Source organism: Rhincodon typus, chromosome 12, assembly GCF_021869965.1.
Source record: "Rhincodon typus isolate 14 chromosome 12, sRhiTyp1.1, whole genome shotgun sequence".
Taxonomy (NCBI): domain Eukaryota; kingdom Metazoa; phylum Chordata; class Chondrichthyes; order Orectolobiformes; family Rhincodontidae; genus Rhincodon; species Rhincodon typus.
Genome location: NC_063343.1, coordinates 67,615,221 through 67,635,606, shown reverse-complemented (window position 1 = coordinate 67,635,606; position 20,386 = coordinate 67,615,221). Strand labels below are relative to the sequence as shown.

General features: G+C 38.1%; 1 protein-coding gene across 1 annotated transcript in view; it reads right to left on the bottom strand.

The window, feature by feature from the left end:
• Positions 1-17,041: 17,041 nt before the first annotated feature.
• LOC109914840 (protocadherin beta-15-like) overlaps positions 17,042-20,386 on the bottom strand; it is a 137,513-nt gene continuing 134,168 nt past the window's right edge. Inside the window, exon 4 of the mRNA XM_048603774.1 lies at positions 17,042-18,439. Within this exon, the coding sequence (XP_048459731.1) occupies positions 18,162-18,439 (278 nt within the window). The 3' untranslated portion in view covers positions 17,042-18,161. The remainder of the gene's footprint in view (positions 18,440-20,386) is intronic.

The window sequence follows — 20,386 nt, the reverse complement described above, 5'->3', positions numbered from 1 at the left end:
AGAAGGGTCTAGGCCCGAAACGTCAGCCTTCCTGCTCCTCTGATGCTGCTTGGCCTGCTGTGTTCATCCAGCTCTACACCTTGTTATCTCAGATTCTCCAGCATCTGCAGTTCCTACTATCAGTTGAAGAACTGCGTCCAGTTTTGGGCAGTATCGTTTAGGAAGGATGTGAGTGTTTTAGAAACGGTGCAGAAAAGATCATAGTATAGGATCCTTACAGTGTGGAAGCAGCCATTCAACCCATCCACCCTTCCAAAGTCCATCCCATCTGGACCCACACCCCTACCTTTTTCCTGTAACCCTGCATTTCCCATGGCTAATCCACCTAGCCTGCACATCCCTGGAAACTATGGGCAGTTTAGCATGGCCAATCTGCTTAACGGGCACATCATTGGACTGTGAGAGGAAACCAGAGCATCCAGAGGAGACCCACGCAGACAAGGGGAGAATCTGCAAATTCCACACAGACAGTTTCCCGAGACTGGAATCAAAGCTGGTTCCCTGATGATGCAGCAGTGTTAACCACTGAGCCAGTGCGCCATGTGCCACCCTCCTGTTGTGGAAGATGTATGAGAATTAGTCAAAGGGTGAGAGACCTTAGATAGTTGGATACATTGGAGAAGTTGAAAGTGTTGCCATTTGAGAGAGAGCAGCTTTATATGAGATTTGATAGTACTACTTAAACAGATAATGGGTTTGGAGAAAGTAGCTAGGGGAACCTAGTGCTACAGTATTGGCAAAAGTACCAAGAAGCAAAACCACAATTTTGATGATTGGCTGAAGAACCAAAAGCAATGTGAAGAAATATTTGCTTTATCTAGTAATTGGTTATGCACTTTCTGAAAGCATTTTGAAAGAAAATTTCATATTAGTTTTCAAAGGAGAATTAGATTAGCATGTGAAGGAAAAACAAAAATAAAACAGGTGTGGGGAAATGAAAGCAGAGGCATTGCTAGCTGAATTCCTCTTGCAAAGAACTAACATGGTAATAACTTGCTTAATGGTATCCCCTTAATACTGTGGCTTTCTATTCTATAAACCTCACTATGCTTCACCTGAAGATTATATTTGTTCGCGATTTCTAATTTGTGTCATTGTGGAACATATGAACATTATATAACTTTATGAGTGACTTATTTCTATTTCCAGAACACAGCCCAACTTCACATCTGTCTCAGCTATTTTGATGCCAAATCTTCATTCTTGCCTTTTTTAATTATCTCCACTCCAACATACAAATAGCCATACTGTACAGTTCATAAACTAATGGTCATGTGTTTCTACCCATATATTCAACAACTTGTTATCATATATTTATCCCACTTGCAACAATTTTTATTCTCCTGTCATCATTGTGACCACTGAACAACATTGGCTCCTGGTGAAACTCCATCTCAAATTTAAACTTTCATCCCTGTTTTCAAATTCATCCATTATTTCATGCTTCTGTGATTCTGCAATTTCTTCCTGCCCCACAATCCTCCAATATATTGGCATTCATTAATTTTGATTCTTGAGCATTTCCATTTTAATTGCTCCCCTATTTCAGGCAATTATTTCAGCTGCTTAGTCCCTTATCTTCAAAATTCTCTATGTCACTCTACTTCATTTTTCTCCTTTGCGACATCGACTAAAATCTACTGCTTTGGTCAAGCTTTTGCCTATCTGCCTTAATATTTTCTATTTTGCTTCAGTGTGATATTTTGTTTTATAATGCTTCTAAGAGATTTGTGATGTTTTGGTAAATAAAAAGCATTAACTAAATACAAGTTATTTATGTTGCATAAAATGTATAAGTTTAAATTGTGAACTAAGTTAAGTCTGCATTTAATTGCCTTCCACACTCTCGTCTTGTTTCTAATCTAAAAATTATATTTGGCCCTCATCTTCCCTTGAACAACTTTGAGGAAACCAACTAATTATTTTGATACAAATCTTTGGCAAACCTATCAGGCCTACATACACTGTTGTGAAGACTTGCAGTAAAATCCTTTCATCCCCTCTCTTCCTCTGATCTGTCAGCTTACAAGAGGCTAATTCCTGACCCAAGAATTTAGAAGATAATTGGAGAAGACAGCCATAAATTCTGTCCTGGTCCACATCCAATAACATGCTTTTTGAGTGTTTTCATGTCTGAATTTGATGTCTTCTGCACCATTTCACATTTTCTTCCACAATCTATCCAGGCTCCATTTAATGATAGTAATGATTTGCTTCCACTATCCATATGCTGTTTTAAAAGATGGAGGTGTTTTGGTCCGAGAAACACAAAGAAATACCATGAATGGCATTTTTTGATCAGCATGACATATATATATTTCCTTAACTATCTATCATAAATGCTTGAGACATATTATGAAACATGTTTTAATGGAGATTATTCTTCACACGCACAATTCCCTTCGTATCTTAATAAGTTCCATGCAGTGATCTGAAGTACAGAAGAGTTGCACTGTTTTGCCAAAGGCCTCTGGTTATTAGGAAATATGGTTTTTTTTGTCAAGTCAAGTCAATGTACATACATGGTGCATTTTAAAATATATATTTTGTAGGAGACCTCATTGCATAGTGCAAGTATCTAATGAATTATTTCAGAAAAAAGATCATTTGCAAAATTTATAAGGAAAGGTTCATTAAAAATGTCAAGATGCAAAATGAGTTCCAGGTACAAACATCCCTCAAGATATTAGAAGTATTCATCCCTACCCCCTATTATTGCTGCCCCACAACCCCAACGCTGCCCAGTTTAACCTCTCCCCAGTTTAAGTATTCTATTGTTGTAATTGTAAAACATATTCTTATTCTGTTATGTAGTACAGGATTGTAATTCAGAAGTGCCTGAAGTAAGAAGGACAAAATGTTCTTATTATGAGCACAAATAATTACTTTTCCTACGAGAAAAAAAATCTAAGTTGGTATTGTAACAAGCAAGGCAAACAGACAAAAGGTTAGGATTTTAAAGGATTGACACTATCCTGATCTGTTTCAATTTTGAATTATTTCATCATGTGCATTTTTATTTTAAATTCGAGCATCTCGTGCCACTCTGCCTAACACACAAAACTCATTTGTCCACATGGGTGGGTTTGTTAACATTATCATATAATCCCTACAGTGTGGAAACAGACCATTTGGCCCATCAAGACTACACTGACGCTCTGAAGAGTATCCCAGCTCTCTTCCCTATCTCTGTATTTCCCATGGCTAATCCATGAGCCAGCACATCCTTGGACACTATGGGCAATTTAGCCTATCCAATCAATCTAATCTGGACATCTTTGCGCTGTGGGAGAAGACCCAAGCAGACATGGCTTAAACATGCAAACTCCACACATATATGTCACCCAAGTTTAGAATCAAACCCAGGTCCCTGGCACGATGAGGCAGCAGTGCTAACCACTGAGCCATCGTGCCACCCAAAACATTGCAAGTTAGAAACACATAAAGATGCATGAAGGACTACTAGCCTTCTGTTAATAAAATATTAACAGTGAACCAAAGATAAAATAGAGGGTACGGTTCATCTGTTTGAATCATTGAATGTGTTGATTTAAACAAAATTATTGCCTGTTTCCTAAAAGTATATGAGCCTTTGTGTGATGTTATCTAAGCAATTTATCAATTTACTTGTGTAATTTTTATTTCAGAGACATAGGCGTACTTTTGAACAGATTTTCCATTTGCAGTTCATTATACTAACTAGAGTATTTGCATCTCAGCACCCTTTCAGCAGGGGTATTCAGAAAATCTTTGGTTTGAGTCCAACTTGATTTTTTTGTGAAGAAGTTTGTTCAACAATCTACAAGTTTTAAGTATTTTTACACTGCAAACACGTTTTGACAGTTCAGAATGGACACAATCTCCTTCAGCCACCTCCACCGGATATAAGAGGAAAACGAAAACTGTTGTCACTTTGAAGACAGTGCTTCAAATACTCCTTTCCATACTGCAGTTATAACAGTATGACTTGTATTTATTGTTTTGTGTGCATGACAACCAAGAATGCTTTGCTGGGATAAATTTTCAAGAGCAATAATCAAAATTGACCTTCAAATGTTCACAATTCAGGCAATACTATTATAATTACAAAGCGACTATAATCCAATATATGTAATGACATCATGGACGATCTGGTTGTGATCTCAATTGCACTTTCCTGTCTGTTTCCCATAACCCTTAGGTGTCTTTCTGTCTGGATTCATAAATGAGGACCAAGTACTTTTCAACCACAAATATTTAACGAAATAAATACTGAAGGAAATATTGCCTTTGTTCATTGATCATCTTGAGTTGATCAATGTACATTATAAAACATTAGATACAAAAGTAATCTTTTGTAAAAGCATTACACAAATGTATTTCATATCAGAATTAACATGGAAATATTGGTCAGATCAAGTTTACAATTGAAAACCTGTTCAGATTTTAACTATTGTTGTACAAACCCAAAAGGTCAAGCAGCCTATTAGATTGAAGTAAAATATATATTAATACATTTCATATTATATTTCATGCCCACTGATAAATTAGAACAATCACCTAAAAATGATAGGGTTAATGCGATTTATATGGTGATGAAGTATATCGGCAATAAAAAGGGATATTTATATGCTGTAGCATTCTCTGGAGTGCTCATCTTCTGAGTGGAATCTAGAAACATAGCAATGCATAGTTGGTGCACAAAGCAAACGTGTTTACGCATAATCGACATACAAGCATGAGCTTTTGAAACTGAAGTTCTACACTAAAGCAATTAACTGTGTAAAATATGTGAAATACATTTCTTCATCTCTCCATGCACCCTCTTATCTTCTTTTTTAAAAAATACTTAAAGGAATGAACAGTTTAGGGGGAGGGTCAAGAGATCCTTAAAATAGCTGGAAATTAGTTGAAGGATCAAAGGATAATTACTGTATTCTGCATGATTGAGCATGCTGCTTGATTCTTTGGAAAATAATCCATTCTTATTAACATATTAAAACGATAAAGTGCATCCAAGTAACCCATGCAAGTGAGACTAGTGTTCCTTACTGCTAATTTTGCTCTTGATTTCCTTTTGAACTATTAGCTGTTGAATGCCACAAAAGTCCCAATCACCTAAACTGAGAATCACTTTACAAATAAACACAGAAGCACTCAAATTCTGTTCCTAATAACCAACTCTATCCATTTCCCTGGCAACAGTCTGAAATTAAGTCAGTCTGTTCATAACCTTGGTGTCACACTTGATCCTGGGATGAGATTCAAACCTTGTTTATTCAATCAGAAAGATTGGCTCTTTCCATCTCTGACTATCCCTCATCTTGGCCCATCCTGGCTCGTAAATGGTTTACACCCTTATTCATGCCTTTGCTGTCTCCAGACATTAGACTCTACACAAATTAGTGGAGTGAGCAGATAGTTCACAAATGAATTTAGTTGTGGAGAAGTGTCAAGTGATACATTTTGGTAGAGAGAGCATGGAGAGACAGTATGGAATAAAGTTTATTACTCCTGATGTATATGCGCATACATTAATAAAGGTGGCAGACAGATAGAGAGAGTTATTAATAAAATATGGACAGGTTTTATTAACAGTGGTGCAGAGTACATGAACAAGGGGATTACACTGGACTTGCATAAGACACTAGTTAGATCTCAGCAAGAGTACTGTGTACTGTTCTATGCATCAGACTTTCGCAAGGAAGTGAACATATTGGAGAGCATACGGAAGATGTTAATGAGAATGGTTCCAGTGATGAAAAGTGTAATTTATGAAGCTAGATTGGAGTTGATGGGACTGTTTTCATTAGAATGGAGAAGGCTAAGCACAGGGAGGTGATGGTCTAGTGGTATTATTGCTGGACTGTTAATCCAGAGACCCAGGTAATGTTCTGAGGGCCTGGGTTCGAATCCCACCATGGCAGATGGTGGAATTTGAATTTAATAAAATATCCGGAATTAAGAATCCAATGATGACCATGAATTCATTGTCGATTGTTGGAAAAACCCATCTGGTTTACTAATGTCCTTTAGGGAAGGAAATCTGCCAACCTTACCATGTGGTGGTGTACATGTGACTCCAGACCCACAGCAATGTGGTTGATTCTTAATTGCCCTCTGGGCAATTAGGGATGGGCAATTAATGCTGCCTAGCAGTGACACCCTCATCCTGTGAATGAATAAAGAAAAAAAGACAGAAGCCCACTCCTAAAAGGATCAAAGTGAAAGGGCACAGATTTAAAGGAATTTATAAAAGAAGGAAACAAAGTGTGAGGGAAATAAATCTTTTTCAAACAAACTGTCGTTCAGTTCATTAGGGCACAACATGTTGTGGAAACAGATTAAATTAAGCAATTCAAGCAATCATTTGATAATTATTTTGCACATAAATAATGTTCAGGATTGTGGAGAAATGACAGCAGAATTGCACTAAGTTGTGATACTCATTTGGAGAGTAGGTACAGACATGATGGGACAAATGGCTTCCTTCTTCATTATAAAATTCTGTGCTTCACTGACTTGACTATTTCAACAATATTCTGGCTGGTCTCCTGTGTTCTATTCCCCGTATGTATGTGACCATCCCAAACTCTGCTGCTGCTTTTTTTTTTAACAAGTCCCAGCCTTCTATCATCCTTGTGCAAGTGCCAGTCAATCATGTCTTGATTTGCAAATTCTCATTCTTGCTTCATACCCTGCCATAACTTTACCCACTAAATCTCTGTAAATCTCTGCAGTCCCACAACCTGCTGAGATGTCTGCACTCCTCTAATTCTCAGAATTAATGCCTCAGAATCCCCTTCCCCTCCCCCATTTCTGAAACGTCAGCTTTCCTGCTCCTCTGTTGCTGCTTGGCCTGCTGTGTTCATCCAGCTCTACACCTTGTTCAGATTCTCCAACATCGGCAGTTCCTACTTTCTCTGTAACAATTTTAACCCCACTGCGAAGCCCCTTCTAAGGATGCCTCAGAATCCCCTTCCCCTCCCCCATTTCTGAAGAAGGGTCTCGACCCGAAACATCAGCTTTCCTGCTCCTCTGATGCTGCTTGACCTGCTGTGTTCATCCAGCTCTACACCCAACAGCTTTAAGGTCAGTTTCTTCTCTACTGTTATGAGAATTATGAACGGACCTCTTATATATTAAAGTTGATCTTTCTTTACACCTTCTCTGTAGCTATAACATGATATTTTGCATTCTGTTCTATTACCCTGATATACTTATGTAAGGTATAATTTGTCTGGTTATCATGCAAAAACAATACTTTTCACTGTATGTTGGTACACGTGACAAGAATAAATCAAATCAAATCAACAAATGATGGTCCTGACTTCAGTTGCGTTGGTCCCAAGTTTTAGAATTTCCTCTGCCTCTATGTCTCACAATCATCCTTTAGGAAACTTCTGAAAAGCTACTCTTTCAAGCAAACATTTGATCATGCAACCGAATATAATATATATGGCTCACGATCATACCTTTTCTGGTAAAAGTCATATAAAACATTTTGCAGCATTTCATCACACAAGAGTACCTATTCAGATCAAATTATTGTTGTTAGGATAGTATGTTTAATGCAGAATCTGGTGAATCTTATTTAATTAATCTAAATATTTTCACTATTTGTCATGCAAGCATATATGAAAAACTTATTTTTGTGTCTTGAGGCAGATGGTTGCAGGGAACTTGGAATGTCACTGTATTTAAGTGCTGAAGTATTTGAATTAACCTTTACATAACTAACAAATAATTTAAAAATTGGTGACATGAATCACCAAATTGTCAAATTTTGCTTGTATCACCCATCAATGCTCAACACAATTCCCCTCATCTAACATAACAGAGCAAACAATCCGGGAAATTATAGATACTTCATTTTAAGTACCAAATATTACATAGAAACACAGAAAATAGGTGCAGGAGTCAGCCATTCAGCCGTTCAAGCCTGCATCACCATCCAATACGATCATGGCTGATCATGGAATCTCAGTTTCCCATTTCCACCCTCTCCCCGTATCCCTTCGTCCCTTAAGCCACAAGGGTCATGTCCAAATCTATCTTGAATATATCCAATGAAGAGGCCTCAACAGATTCCTGTGAAAGAGAATTTCACAGCTTTACCACTCTCTGAGTGAAAGAATTCCTCCTCATCTCAGTTCTGAATGGCTTATCACTTATTCTTAAGACTTTTACCTCTTGTTTTGGACATGCCCAACATTGGAAACCTTCTTCACACATCTAGCCTGTTGAGTCCCATCAGGTGTTATAGGTTTCTATGAAATCCCATCCCATTCTTCTAATTTCCAGGGAATACAAGCTAGTCAATCCAGTCTTTCTTCATATATCAGCCCTGCTATCCCAGGAATCAGTTTGGTGAACCTTTGCTGGACTCCCTCAATGGCAAGAATGTCAGACAAGGAGACCAAAACTACACATAATACTCAAGAAATGGCCTCACCATAGCCCTGCATAACTGCAGCAAGTCATCCTTATTCTGATACTCAAATCCTCTCACTATGAAGACCTGTATGCCATTAGCTTTCCTCACGGCCTGCTGCATCTGCATGCCAATCTTCAGTGACACCATGACACCCAGGTCTCATTGCACCTCAGCTTTTCCTAAACTGCCACCATTCAGATAATAATCTGCCTTCCTATTTTTGTGACCAAAGTGGATAACCTCACATTTATCCACATTATATTGCATTTGCCAAGTATTTGCCCACTCAGCCAATCTGTCCAAGTTGCCTTGCAACCTCTTAGCATCATCCTCCAGCACACACTGCCACCCAGCTTAGTGTCATCTGCAAATTTGGAGATATGGCATTCAATTCCTGCATCCAAATCATTAATGTACATTGTGAACAGCTGAGCTCCCAGCACTAAACCTTGTGGCACCCAACTCATCACTGCCTGCCTTTCTGAAAATGATCCATTCATTCCAACTCTCTGCTTCCTGTCTGCCAACCAGCTCTCCATCCATGTCAATACATTATCTCTGCTACCATGAATTTTAATTTTCCTTACTAATCTTTTGCATGGAATCTCGTCAAAACCTTTTGGAAGTCCAGATACACAACATTTACTGATTCATCATTACCTACTCTACTGGTCACATCCTCAAAAAATTTCAGAAGATTTGTCAAGCATGATTTCCCTTTAGTGAATCTATGCTGACCAGGACTGATTCTGTCACTGCTTTCCAAATGCTTATTGTTACAACCTTAATGATTGACTCCAGCATTCTCCCCACCATCGATGTCAGGCTAACCGGCCTATAATTTCTTGTTGTGGAGTTACATTAGCTACTCTCCAGTCTAATGGAACTCTTCCAGAGTCTCCAGAATGCTGGAAAATGATCACCAATGCATTAGCCAATTGTAGGACCACTTCCTTAAGTATGCTGGGATGCAGATTATCAGGCCCTGGGGACTCAACCAGGTTGCAATCCCATCAATTTCATCAATGCCATTTCCTGACTAATAAGGATTTCCTTCAGTTCCTCCTTCTTGCTTGGCCCTCTATCCCCTAACATTTCCTGAAGGCTATTTGTGTCCTCCTTTGTGAAGACAGATCCAAAGTATTTGTTCAACTTGTCTGCGATCTCTTTATTGTCTTTGAATTCACCTGATTCTAACAGGAAGGGACAGACATTTGTCTTCACCAGTCTTTTTCTCTTCACATATCTATAGAAGCTTTTGCAGCCTTTTTTTTGTGTTTTCTGCAAGTTTACTTTCATATTCTATTTCCTCTTTCCAAATTATACCCTTTGTCCTCCTCTGCTGAATTTAAAATTTTTCCCAGTCCTAGGTTTGCTGCTTTTTAACAGAATAAGACAGACATTTTAGGCCAAAATTTTCCAACCACACCGATCTCTTGCAATTAAGGTCTCCATTACCGAAAAGTTAACTCTGATTTTTTTGTTCACAGATGTTGCCAAACCTACTGAGCTTTTCTAGTAACTTCTGGTTTCGTTCCTGATTTACAGCATCCGCAGTTCTTTCAGTTCTTAATTGGGCCCTTAGTTAATTCAATTGGCTGTCCACTTCAGGCTCATCTCCCAATGCCTTCCACCATCATTTTCCTCGGTCTCTTGCCTCTCAACCTGACTACAGTGGACCAATAAAATTCAGCATATTTGATATCTGTGTTTAGAGTAGGGAAGATTCTTGGAGCTTTCTCAGTACCAAAAAGTAATACAGACCAAACATTTCATGCACAGAATTTGCATGATTGTCATCAACCTGAGAATGACAGTTGTGGATGTACTGTCTGGAGTACACTAAAATTTATTGCTCACTTATAACAGTGCCTCCAACATACTAACAAAAAAGCTGTTGAGGGTCTGTAAATGTCTAAGGTAGTGTATTGCAGCAGTTGAAAAGGAACCCATAAACTTGTAGCCTGTTCAGAAAAACCACCCACTACATTGCCATTTTAATGGTTCAATGAAGAATGCAGAAGGGCATGCCAGAAACAGCACCTCGCATACCTAAAAATGAGGAATCAACTTGATGAAGCTACAAAATAGGATTTTTTTGCCAAACAGCATAAGCAGCAAGTGATAGATAGAGCTGATCAATTCCGCAACTAATGGATCAGATCTAAATTCTGTAGCTCTGTCAAAACTAGGTTGAGAATGGTGACAGACAACTAAACAAAATAGTCGAGAAGGAGGATCCACAAATATCCCTGTTCTCAATAATGGGAGAGCCCAGCATGTCAGTGGAAAAGATAAGGCTAAATCGTTCACAACAACCTTCAGCGAGAAGTTTCAAGTGAATGATCCATGTTGGCCTCCTCCAGATGTTCCCAGCATCACAGATGTCAGTTTTAACCTAATTCAATTAAATTCACATTGTATTAAGAAGGGCTGGAGGCACAAGATACAACAAAGGCTATGGGCCTTGCCAACATTCCTGAAAGTGTCCTGAAGACTTATGCTCAATGACTTACTGCACCTTTAGTCAAACCATTGCAGGATAATTGTAACACTAGGATCTACCTGATGACGTGGAAAATTGCTCAAATATGTCTTGTACATAAAAAACATGACAAATCTAACCCAGCCGAAGTCCCATTAATCTACTTTCCATCATCAAAGAAGACACGGAAGGTATCATCAACAGTGCTGTCAAGCAGCACCTGCTCAGCAATAACATGCTGACCGAAGCCCAGTTGGATTTCACCAGGACCTTCCAGTTCCTGACCTCATTACAGCCTTGGTCCAAAAATGGACAAAAGAGCTGAATTCCAGAGTTGAGATGAGAGCGACTGCCTTTAACATCAATGTTGCATTGACTGAATGAGGCATCAAGGGGCTTTAGCAAATCTAGAGTCAGTGGGAATCAGAGAAAATGTCCCCACTGTTTGGAGTCATACCTCACACAAAGGAAGATGGTTATGGTGGTTGGAAGTTAGTCACTACAGCTCCAGAACATCTCTGTAGGAGTTACTCAGGGTTCTGCCCTTCTCCTAACTAGCTTCAGCTATATCAACAAGACCTTTCCTCAATCATAAGGTCATACGTGGAGATCTCCATTGATGATACATAATGCTCAGCTCCACTCATGATCCTCAGATATTGAGTAAATGCCCAAATGCAACAAGACCTGTACAAAATCCAGGTTTGGTGTGACAAATGGCAAGAGACATTATGTTACACAGTGCAATGCAATGACCATCTCCAAAAGAGAGAATATAGTATAACCATTATTCCTTGACATTCAATGGCATAACCCCAATATCAACATCCTGCAAGTTACCATCAATCAGAAACAGAACTGCAATAGTCACATACATTCTGTGGCTACAAGAGCAGGTCAGAGGCTAGGAATCCTGTAGTAATTGACCTCCTGATTCCCAAACCCTATACACCATCTCCAACACACCTTTGGGCAATTAGAGACAGGCAATAAATGCTGCCTAGCCAGCGACGCACTCATCTGACGAATGAATTTAAAAAAGGGTGGGAGTGCATTGGAATGCTCCCTACTTGTCTAGATGAGTGCTGCTTCAACAAAGCTGAAGAAGCTTGACTCCGTCCTGATCAAAGCAGCCCATGTGATTGGCACTACATCCATAAGCATTGAATCCCTCCAACACTGACACTCAGTAGCAGTGTTTTGTACTATCTCCAAGATGTTTTGCAGAAATTCACTAAGGTATTTTAGACAGCACCTTCCAAACATATGAATACGCACATGCAGAAGGACAAATGCAGCAGATACTTAGGAATATCAACTCCTGCAAGTGCCCCAAGCTACTCACCATTCTTGCAAATATATTGCCATTAGTGTCACTGAATCGAAATTCAGGAATGCTCCCACTCATGGCAGCATGGGTTTAGCAGCATCAAAAGGCTGCAATTGTTTAAGAATGCAGCTCACCACCACTTTCACAGGACAAGTAGGGATGGGCAGTAAGTTCCCATTCAGTCAATCACACTACCATTCTGATAATGAATTGTAAAATTAAAAGATGCCTTATTATTACATATGGGTAACGAGCACAGTTAACTGATTACAATAGATTATTCTGAACTTCAAGACAAAATGTAGGTTGAAATCTTTAGCACTTGAATTATTCTTGAAAACACTAGCCTATCAATATTCTTTAGAGTGCTATCCAATCTTCCACAATGTTTTTCAATGTGTGAAGTAGCAATGTGGTTTCCAAAAATGCCACGAGGACAGATTGCATTCCCAGTGCCTTGGTATTGGGCAACTGATTCGGTCAAATGTTATGCAGTAATCTGGAACTTCTATCAACATGTACTAAAATAAATAGAGGTCAATGACAAACTTTGATAGTTTCTCCTAACAGTGCATTGTGAATTGATTCATCATAAATACTACAAAGTTTCTTGTTGGCAGTTTATTGACATTTTTATTGCTTCTTATTTGTATGTTTTCTCCCTTGTATTCTGATTTGCGGCCTCTTTGCTTTGACTCGGTTGATATTCAACAGAGTAATACAGAAGTTCAATGTTAATTACCTGATGTAACATCATACTTTTGTATCACAATTCCTTCGATACTTTTGGGTTAATGGTTCTTTAAAAAGCCGGGGGATGGTGGGGGTGGGAATGAGTCATAGAGAAATTTAGAACTCACATTCCCCTATGCCCAGATCTAATAGGGAATGGAATTGGGGAGAAAGAATAAAGAAAGGCCACTATTTCACATTTGCTGCTGCTTACTTGCTATACGACACTGATGACATATATCAACAACATAAATTGTTGGACAGCCTGAATTTGAATCATTGTTATTCTATTTCTTAACTTAATGAATCGTAGTTCAGATACTCGTTTCCTTCCAATATACTTGTCTGTTGTGGCAGCATAGACCCACAGCAATGTAGTTGGCTTTTGATGGCCCAAGTATGCAACTCAGTTTAAGGGCAATAAAAGAGGGGCAACAAAGTTCTGCCTTCCAGGGATATACACACACAAATAAAGAATTTAAAAAATCTATAGGCTTTCATTGGTGCCCAAGCGTGTTAGCTTGTAGTTGTTTCTTTTTCTTGTATTTACTCAAGCAGAAGTATGAGGCAGATGTTTGAAAAGCAATAGCACTGGATTTGCACTTAAAGACCTGGTTATGGGAATCAAACGTAACTGAAATGCATAGAATTAAATGAATTCAAGGAAACATGTCCCAGAAAACTGATGAGAAAAGGCTTATTTTATACAAATGCATATACTTTGGCAACCCTTCTGTAAAATTAGAGAAAAACAATAATACAAATATTCAATTTCAGGAACAGGTGGTAGCAAGTAACAAAGCACTTGTGACGATATCCAATCAATTGTAACTCGAGGTTTTCGGGTAAGTAGCATAATGTAACTGACAATAGGGACTTATATTTTTTCTGTATTGTGCAGATTGAAGGTAACGCAGTCGAAGTAGGGTATTTGACCATGGCTGTTATCTAGACTGTCAGTCATTTGTCATAGTCTATAGGGAGTGTAATATTTCCCTTTCATTAAATTGAAAGTGCATGTCACCTTTCTATTTATAAAGCAGAAGAAAATCTTTTAAATGTCAAACTGAAGAAATTGAGACGTAATATATTATATTTGTCAAAAACTCAGCAACCTACAATTTTAGAAGATAAAGTAATTTGAGAATATATTGTTATAAGACTGTATAATTTCAGGTTTGTAGTGTTCAGAAATTGTTTCAGACATTCACAATTTAAGATTGCTTTTCTAATCGAAGTGCAAAATTAGCTGTAACCTGTCTGAATTTAATACAGATCCAATTGCAAAATAACCATCCTTATCTAAAATAACAATTCCCAGCCAACTCAATTTATTTTCCTTCTTTTCCAGAAGGCATAGAGCTATGTTGCTGCAGTCAATAACTTTCTCAGCATTCCTGAGTCTGTATCAGTACTCAAACTTTATGAGGATAGAAGGAAAAATTGGCCTGTAGTGTCCAAATCAACCAGGAAAAATTAATCATAGGAATGATCAAGCAAGAAAATAATCCCCTCATGCCACCCCACTATACATGTCACTGAAAATTTTTGAAAGGACCCGCCATCTACTTCTCCCGTGTTTCCTGCTGATGGAAGGAGCAAAGAGAAGTTAAGTAGCAGTGGAGAACAAGGCTGGTGAAACTAGAGGAAGGAGCAAGATAGAAGGTTGCTTTAATTATGTGGTTTCTTATTATATAGACTTTATTGAACATGAATGTTCGAAGCTAGCAAGGTCAGGAGACAAAGAACTGCTATTTTCTCAGGAATTGTTCAAGAAGATTTATTCCAATCAAAGTACATAACTTTTAAAATCATCACTAACCTTCACTTAAAGACCTTTCAGAAAATAGTATTTGTGAATCACAAGGTGAAATTTTTTATGCCCTTTTTACAATTGAGTATATTAGCAAGGAATGGATATCAAACAATATCAATTTGACAATTGTTAAGTTCTCTTGCCTGGTCTCCTATTCTCCATCCTCAATAAACTTAAACTCATGTGAAAAGCCATACTGCCCCTATCCTAATTCATATGATTCCTGGAGTTGTGTGCTTGTGCAGCTTCATGGTCTACTCCTGCTCCTATTTCTTATGTTCTGAGTTCTGGTTAACATATTGTTGATGTACTCATTGATCTACATTGCTTCCCAGAACCCGTATTCCCAATTTTATGAAATTCTTAACTTTATTTTCAAATCACTCTGTGGCATTGCCTTTCCCTCCTTCAACATTACAACTTATCAGATCACTGAATTCCTGCAATTGTGGGCCCTTGTGCATTTTTGATTTGAAAGATGGCTCTGTGTTCAGCTGCCTCAGCCTCACACTCTGGAATCCCTTCCTTAAGCCTCTCCACTTCTTTACCGATTTCTCTTTCTTTCAGATGTTCCGTACAATTTAAGTACTGCTTCAACATTTTGGCCATATATCCTAAAATATCCATAAGTGGCTAGTGTTACATTTTGCTGATAACATTCCTGAGAAACACCTTGCGATGTTTTGCTATGGTAAATGTTCCATATAAATGCAAGTAGTTATTATAGTTTACTTCAATACTCAAGGGAAACTCTGAAATACATGAGAAAATGTTCATTATGACATGCTGAAATTGTGCCTACACAATGCCTCTGAGTTTTAAGAAGGCATTACATTTACTGTATTTCCTCCATTTTGTCTGGACATACACACTTGGTTCAGTTGGCAGTAAAATTCTTTAAGGCATTTTCAGGGCCTTTTTCTCTCCACAGATGCTACCAGATCTGCTGATTTTCTTCAACATTTTCTGTGTTTGTTTTAGATTTCCAATATCCACAGTATTTTGCTTTAATATGAATTAGAGCTGATCTTCCCAATTTTCTATTATAGTAAACCCTTTTATTGGTGAATGTTTTTGGAGAATTCCGTGGAGACTGTAAATGAATAAAGGTATTGAGGATTGTGCAGTAGGATTGAGCTGAAGTAAAAGGTCAGTCATTATTTTATTGAATAGTGGAGAATTAGTTAAGGACTGTGTAGCCTATACCGATTCCTACTTCATAAATTTTTATGAAGAGAACAGGATTCTTACAACATGGTGACTGATAAAACTGTGTTCTGGACCTATTCATGGGGCTACTTGAAAATCTCACAATTTTCTACATAACTAGCCTGTTTGTGGAAACAAGTAGAGAATGTGAGATGGCATCGGGTCAATACAGCATGTAACATTTCTGGGTGTAATTGCATTTCCAGGGAATTGACTTGGCTGTGTTAATTTGAAAGCTTTCAACTGTGTTTTGTTTGTGGATATTGTTTTTATTAGGAAATATTTCTGCTAATCTTAAAATAAATTACATTTTGTACCGATAAAGTTGAATGAAGCATTATTTGGACCAGACATACATCAGTTAATTAAAAATTCTGAGGCTTACAATCTAACCAGTCTTATTTATCCATGATTCTTGTGAATTCTGATCTAATTAGAGTATTGATCCAACAATGCTTCAATTTTAAAATTCTCTACTTTGCATTAAAATCCCTATGTGTTCTTTTTCTCTCTATTTAAATGACGTCTTCTAGTCCCATAACAGTTGGAACAATCTGTATTCCTGTAAGTCTGGCCCCATCTGTGCTGCTCACTCACAAATCTTAAAATTGGTGACCCACAGTTTCAACTGTCATAACTCTAGGCTATGCAATTTCCTTCCTAAACCGTTCAATATTTCAATATCTGCCACAACTCAGATCTTCCTCAAAATCTATCTCGTTAACGTGCTTTTGTTCAACCCTCATAATATCTCCTTTTTCGGCTTGTGTTGGTTCCTATAAAGTGTTTGCTTGCGGCCTTAGATGTTTACCTACTTTAAAAGTTTTGCTGTTGAATAAAAACACCAGCTAGGAATTTGCATTTCAGCTCCATAAGGCTGATTTTTTTTTTCTCACACAGCTGCAAACAGTGTGACACAATTATAGATGTATAGATATTGAGGAATGAATAAAAGGCTACTTTAGTTAAGACAGAATACTTATCTGTATGCAGAAAGCTGTGACAACTATAGAAGTGAAAAAAATTAGCCATTAAAAACACATACATGGTAAAGATTGTCCTGATCACATTTACTTAGACATGCAAAAACAGAATACATCTGAAAAGAGGCTAAGCATAAAAGGTTACATTAGAAATGATTGAGAAAGAAAACCGCCTTTGGTACAAATGTAACAAAATGCATAGTTGGCCGCAGGTGATGGGGAAAAATGATGTCTTCTTATGATCACCAATGTCAATAATGTACAAAATGCTTCATATGAATATTAAGCAGTAATAGACTGACCTAACTAAAGTGGGTAGCTGAAGCCAGCTTACTGTCGTTCCCACATTCTGTTAGATACACAAAGGTGCACTTTGCTCTGAATGTGTATTTAAAGAAATTTCATTCATTTTGCTTTCAAGTCTTGATAATAATTCAATAAGATTATTTTCTCTGACTTTACAAAGACAGGAAAATATCTCAAACTGTCAGATGTTCAAATACCAAAAAAGTAATGGCAAATACATGCTGTTCTTCAATCCAAGTCACAGTTTATTGAGACATGGTGAAATTGCAGCCACTAGTTTGGCATGACATGCATTGATTCAAGAACTGTTTCATTCAGATTCCTGTGGAATAAAACTCTGCATTGGCACTGGAAATAAGCACTGCTTAACACAGCTTTTAGATTTTGTATACATTTGTTTTCACTCTTCTCAGGTGAATTTTGATTGTTTCTTCAGCTGGTTATTTCAAGATTTAATCAATATTCACTGACATATAATTTTTAACTTTAAACATGTATAGTACAGTTAAACTGTTTCGTGGTCAGACCTTGAGGCATGACACTAAGGACATAAAAATTAATAATACATATTTCACAAAAAAGGTGTTGGCTTAGGTGGTATGTTAGCAGAATATTTTTTACATTGCTTTTGCCATTGGCTTTTCTGTGCTTACAGTTGAACAGAGAAGAAATGAATGTTGTTTGACATAAGAAGTAGAGCAATACTAAATAAAACACTTTAACTAGAATTATAAAACATCCAACTCAAAAAAAAATAGCACTTGAGGGCACACAACAATACATTTTCCAAATGTGACATTAAATTGAATTTACTGAACCCTTGTGTCTACCCTGGTGATCTGACCTGGTTACTGAGAGTTACCAGCTTGCTGTGGCAAATGGGATTACTCATTTTCTGGTTCCTCCTTGGTAGATTTGCTCTCTCGCTTTTCAGATCGTTTAGTGCGCTTCTTCTTCTTTTTAGCGGAAGAGGCAGAATGCTGCCCATCCTGCTTAACAACTTGATCCTGTCTGCTGGATAACATGACTGGAGTGCCTCCTAAGTAGATGTTAGACTGATACTCATCAGGTTCCAAGTTTTCAACATGCTGTGATCCAAACCTGGGAGCCCAGGTAGGTAAGCCATCTTCCAGATTTGGAGATGCTTTAATGTCGTCCACTTCTGTAAAATAAATTACACATGAATACAATGAACATGATGAAAACAATAGATTGTTGCATAAAGCAATTAGGAACTGAAAGAATTAACTACCATCATGTGATAATTCCCACCCATCAGAAGATAAAGGACTATTCCTGGGAAAAGTTAGCCCCTTTTAATGCTAATTTAGTTCCAGTTCCGGTTGCAAATCCAGCACTAAAATAAATGTAGCTAAACAGTAACTTGAACCTATACTTAAATCTAGCCTCAGGTGTCACAAAAAACTCTTATATAAGTAACAAGCTATTAAGTGTTATTTAATAAACCTTCTTTGCTTTTCAAGACTGAGCTTCTCCTCTCCTATTCTTATAGGTAATAGATGACTCAGCTGAACCAGATACAACAGAAATCATACAAGTTAATGGTAATCCAACTCATTTCATACTTGATGTTGAGCATCACTGCATTATCTAAAATCATAAGTTGGTTGATAAGAATGAAACTTATCCTGATTGGAGATGATGAATGCCAGGCAATGACATCTCCAATAAGAGAAAATCTATCCACCACCCCCGAACATTCAATGGTGTTATCATCACTGTGTCCCCCACTGTCAACGTCCTGGGGCTTACCTTTCACCAGAAACTGAATTGGACTGGATATATAAATGCAGTGGCTACAAGAGCAGGTCAGAAGCTAGGAATGCTGTAGCAAGTAACTCACCTCTTCACTTCCCAAAGCCTGCCCATGGTCTACAAAGCCCAAGTCAGAGTCTAATGGAATACTCCCACCTGCCTGGATAAGTGCAGCCTCAACAACACTGAAGAAGGACAAAGCAGCCTGTGTGAATGGTACCACATCCACAAATATCCACTACCTCCATCACCAATATTCAGGAGCAGCAGTGTGTACTATTGACAAGATGCTTTGCAGAAATTCACCAAAGATCCTTAGACAGCACATTCCAAATTCACAGTCAGTACCAAGAAGGACAAAGGCAGGAGATACATGGAAACACTATCATCTGTAAGTTTCCCTCCAAGCCACAACCCACCCTGATTTAGAAATATATTGTTTTCATTCAGTGTTGATTGGTCGAAATCCTGGACTTCCCTCCCCAACAACAATGTGGGTCTATCTACAGCACATGGACTAGAGCAGTTCAAGAAGGCAGCTCACCACCATCTTCTCAAGGGCAACAAAGTTTGAGCAATAAATACTTGGCCAGACAAGAATGCCCATGTTCCATGAGTAAATGGGAAAAAAGCTAACCTTCTGACAGAGTACTGTATAGCACAGGCGAAAATGCCACTAAAACTCAAAGGAATGCTGTGATTCAATGTAAAATATGGATAATAACCTATGTGGAATCATCATCAAAAATTAAAACCTCTCACTTTTGAGGGAAAGTGAATGCTTTCCTCTTAATATACTATAGTACACTGAATAACGTCAATTTGCTCAAAGCGAAAAAGCCGTGAAAACTTAACCTAACCCCAAAAGAAGAAGGTTTACGATAGGGCAGTGAAGGATCTTGACCTTATTCCGAGTACTTTTTTCATTAGGAGACAGGGTGAGATCAGGAGGTGCCTAGCTGGAGAAGGAACCATATGCAGAACACCAGAAATCTTTTGTCAGGACTTTCCAGAGTTGCCTGGCTTGCCTACTTCCAACCTGCCTGCAACCCTCAACACTGTGGATGCCTAAGCCAAAAAGAGTATTTCAAATCTAGTCAGGACACTCTCAGCATGTCTGGACCCTTGAGCTACAAATGCCCCAAGGATCATCTGCCCAAAATTCCAAAGCTGGCAGGCTCCATTTTAGAGATAGTAGGAACTGCAGATTCTGGAGAATCTGAGATAACAAGGTGTAGAGCTGGATGAACACAGCAGGCCAAGCAGCATCAGAGGAGCAGGAAAGCTGACATTTCGGGCCGAGACCAAGAAGGGTCTAGGCCCAAAACGTCAG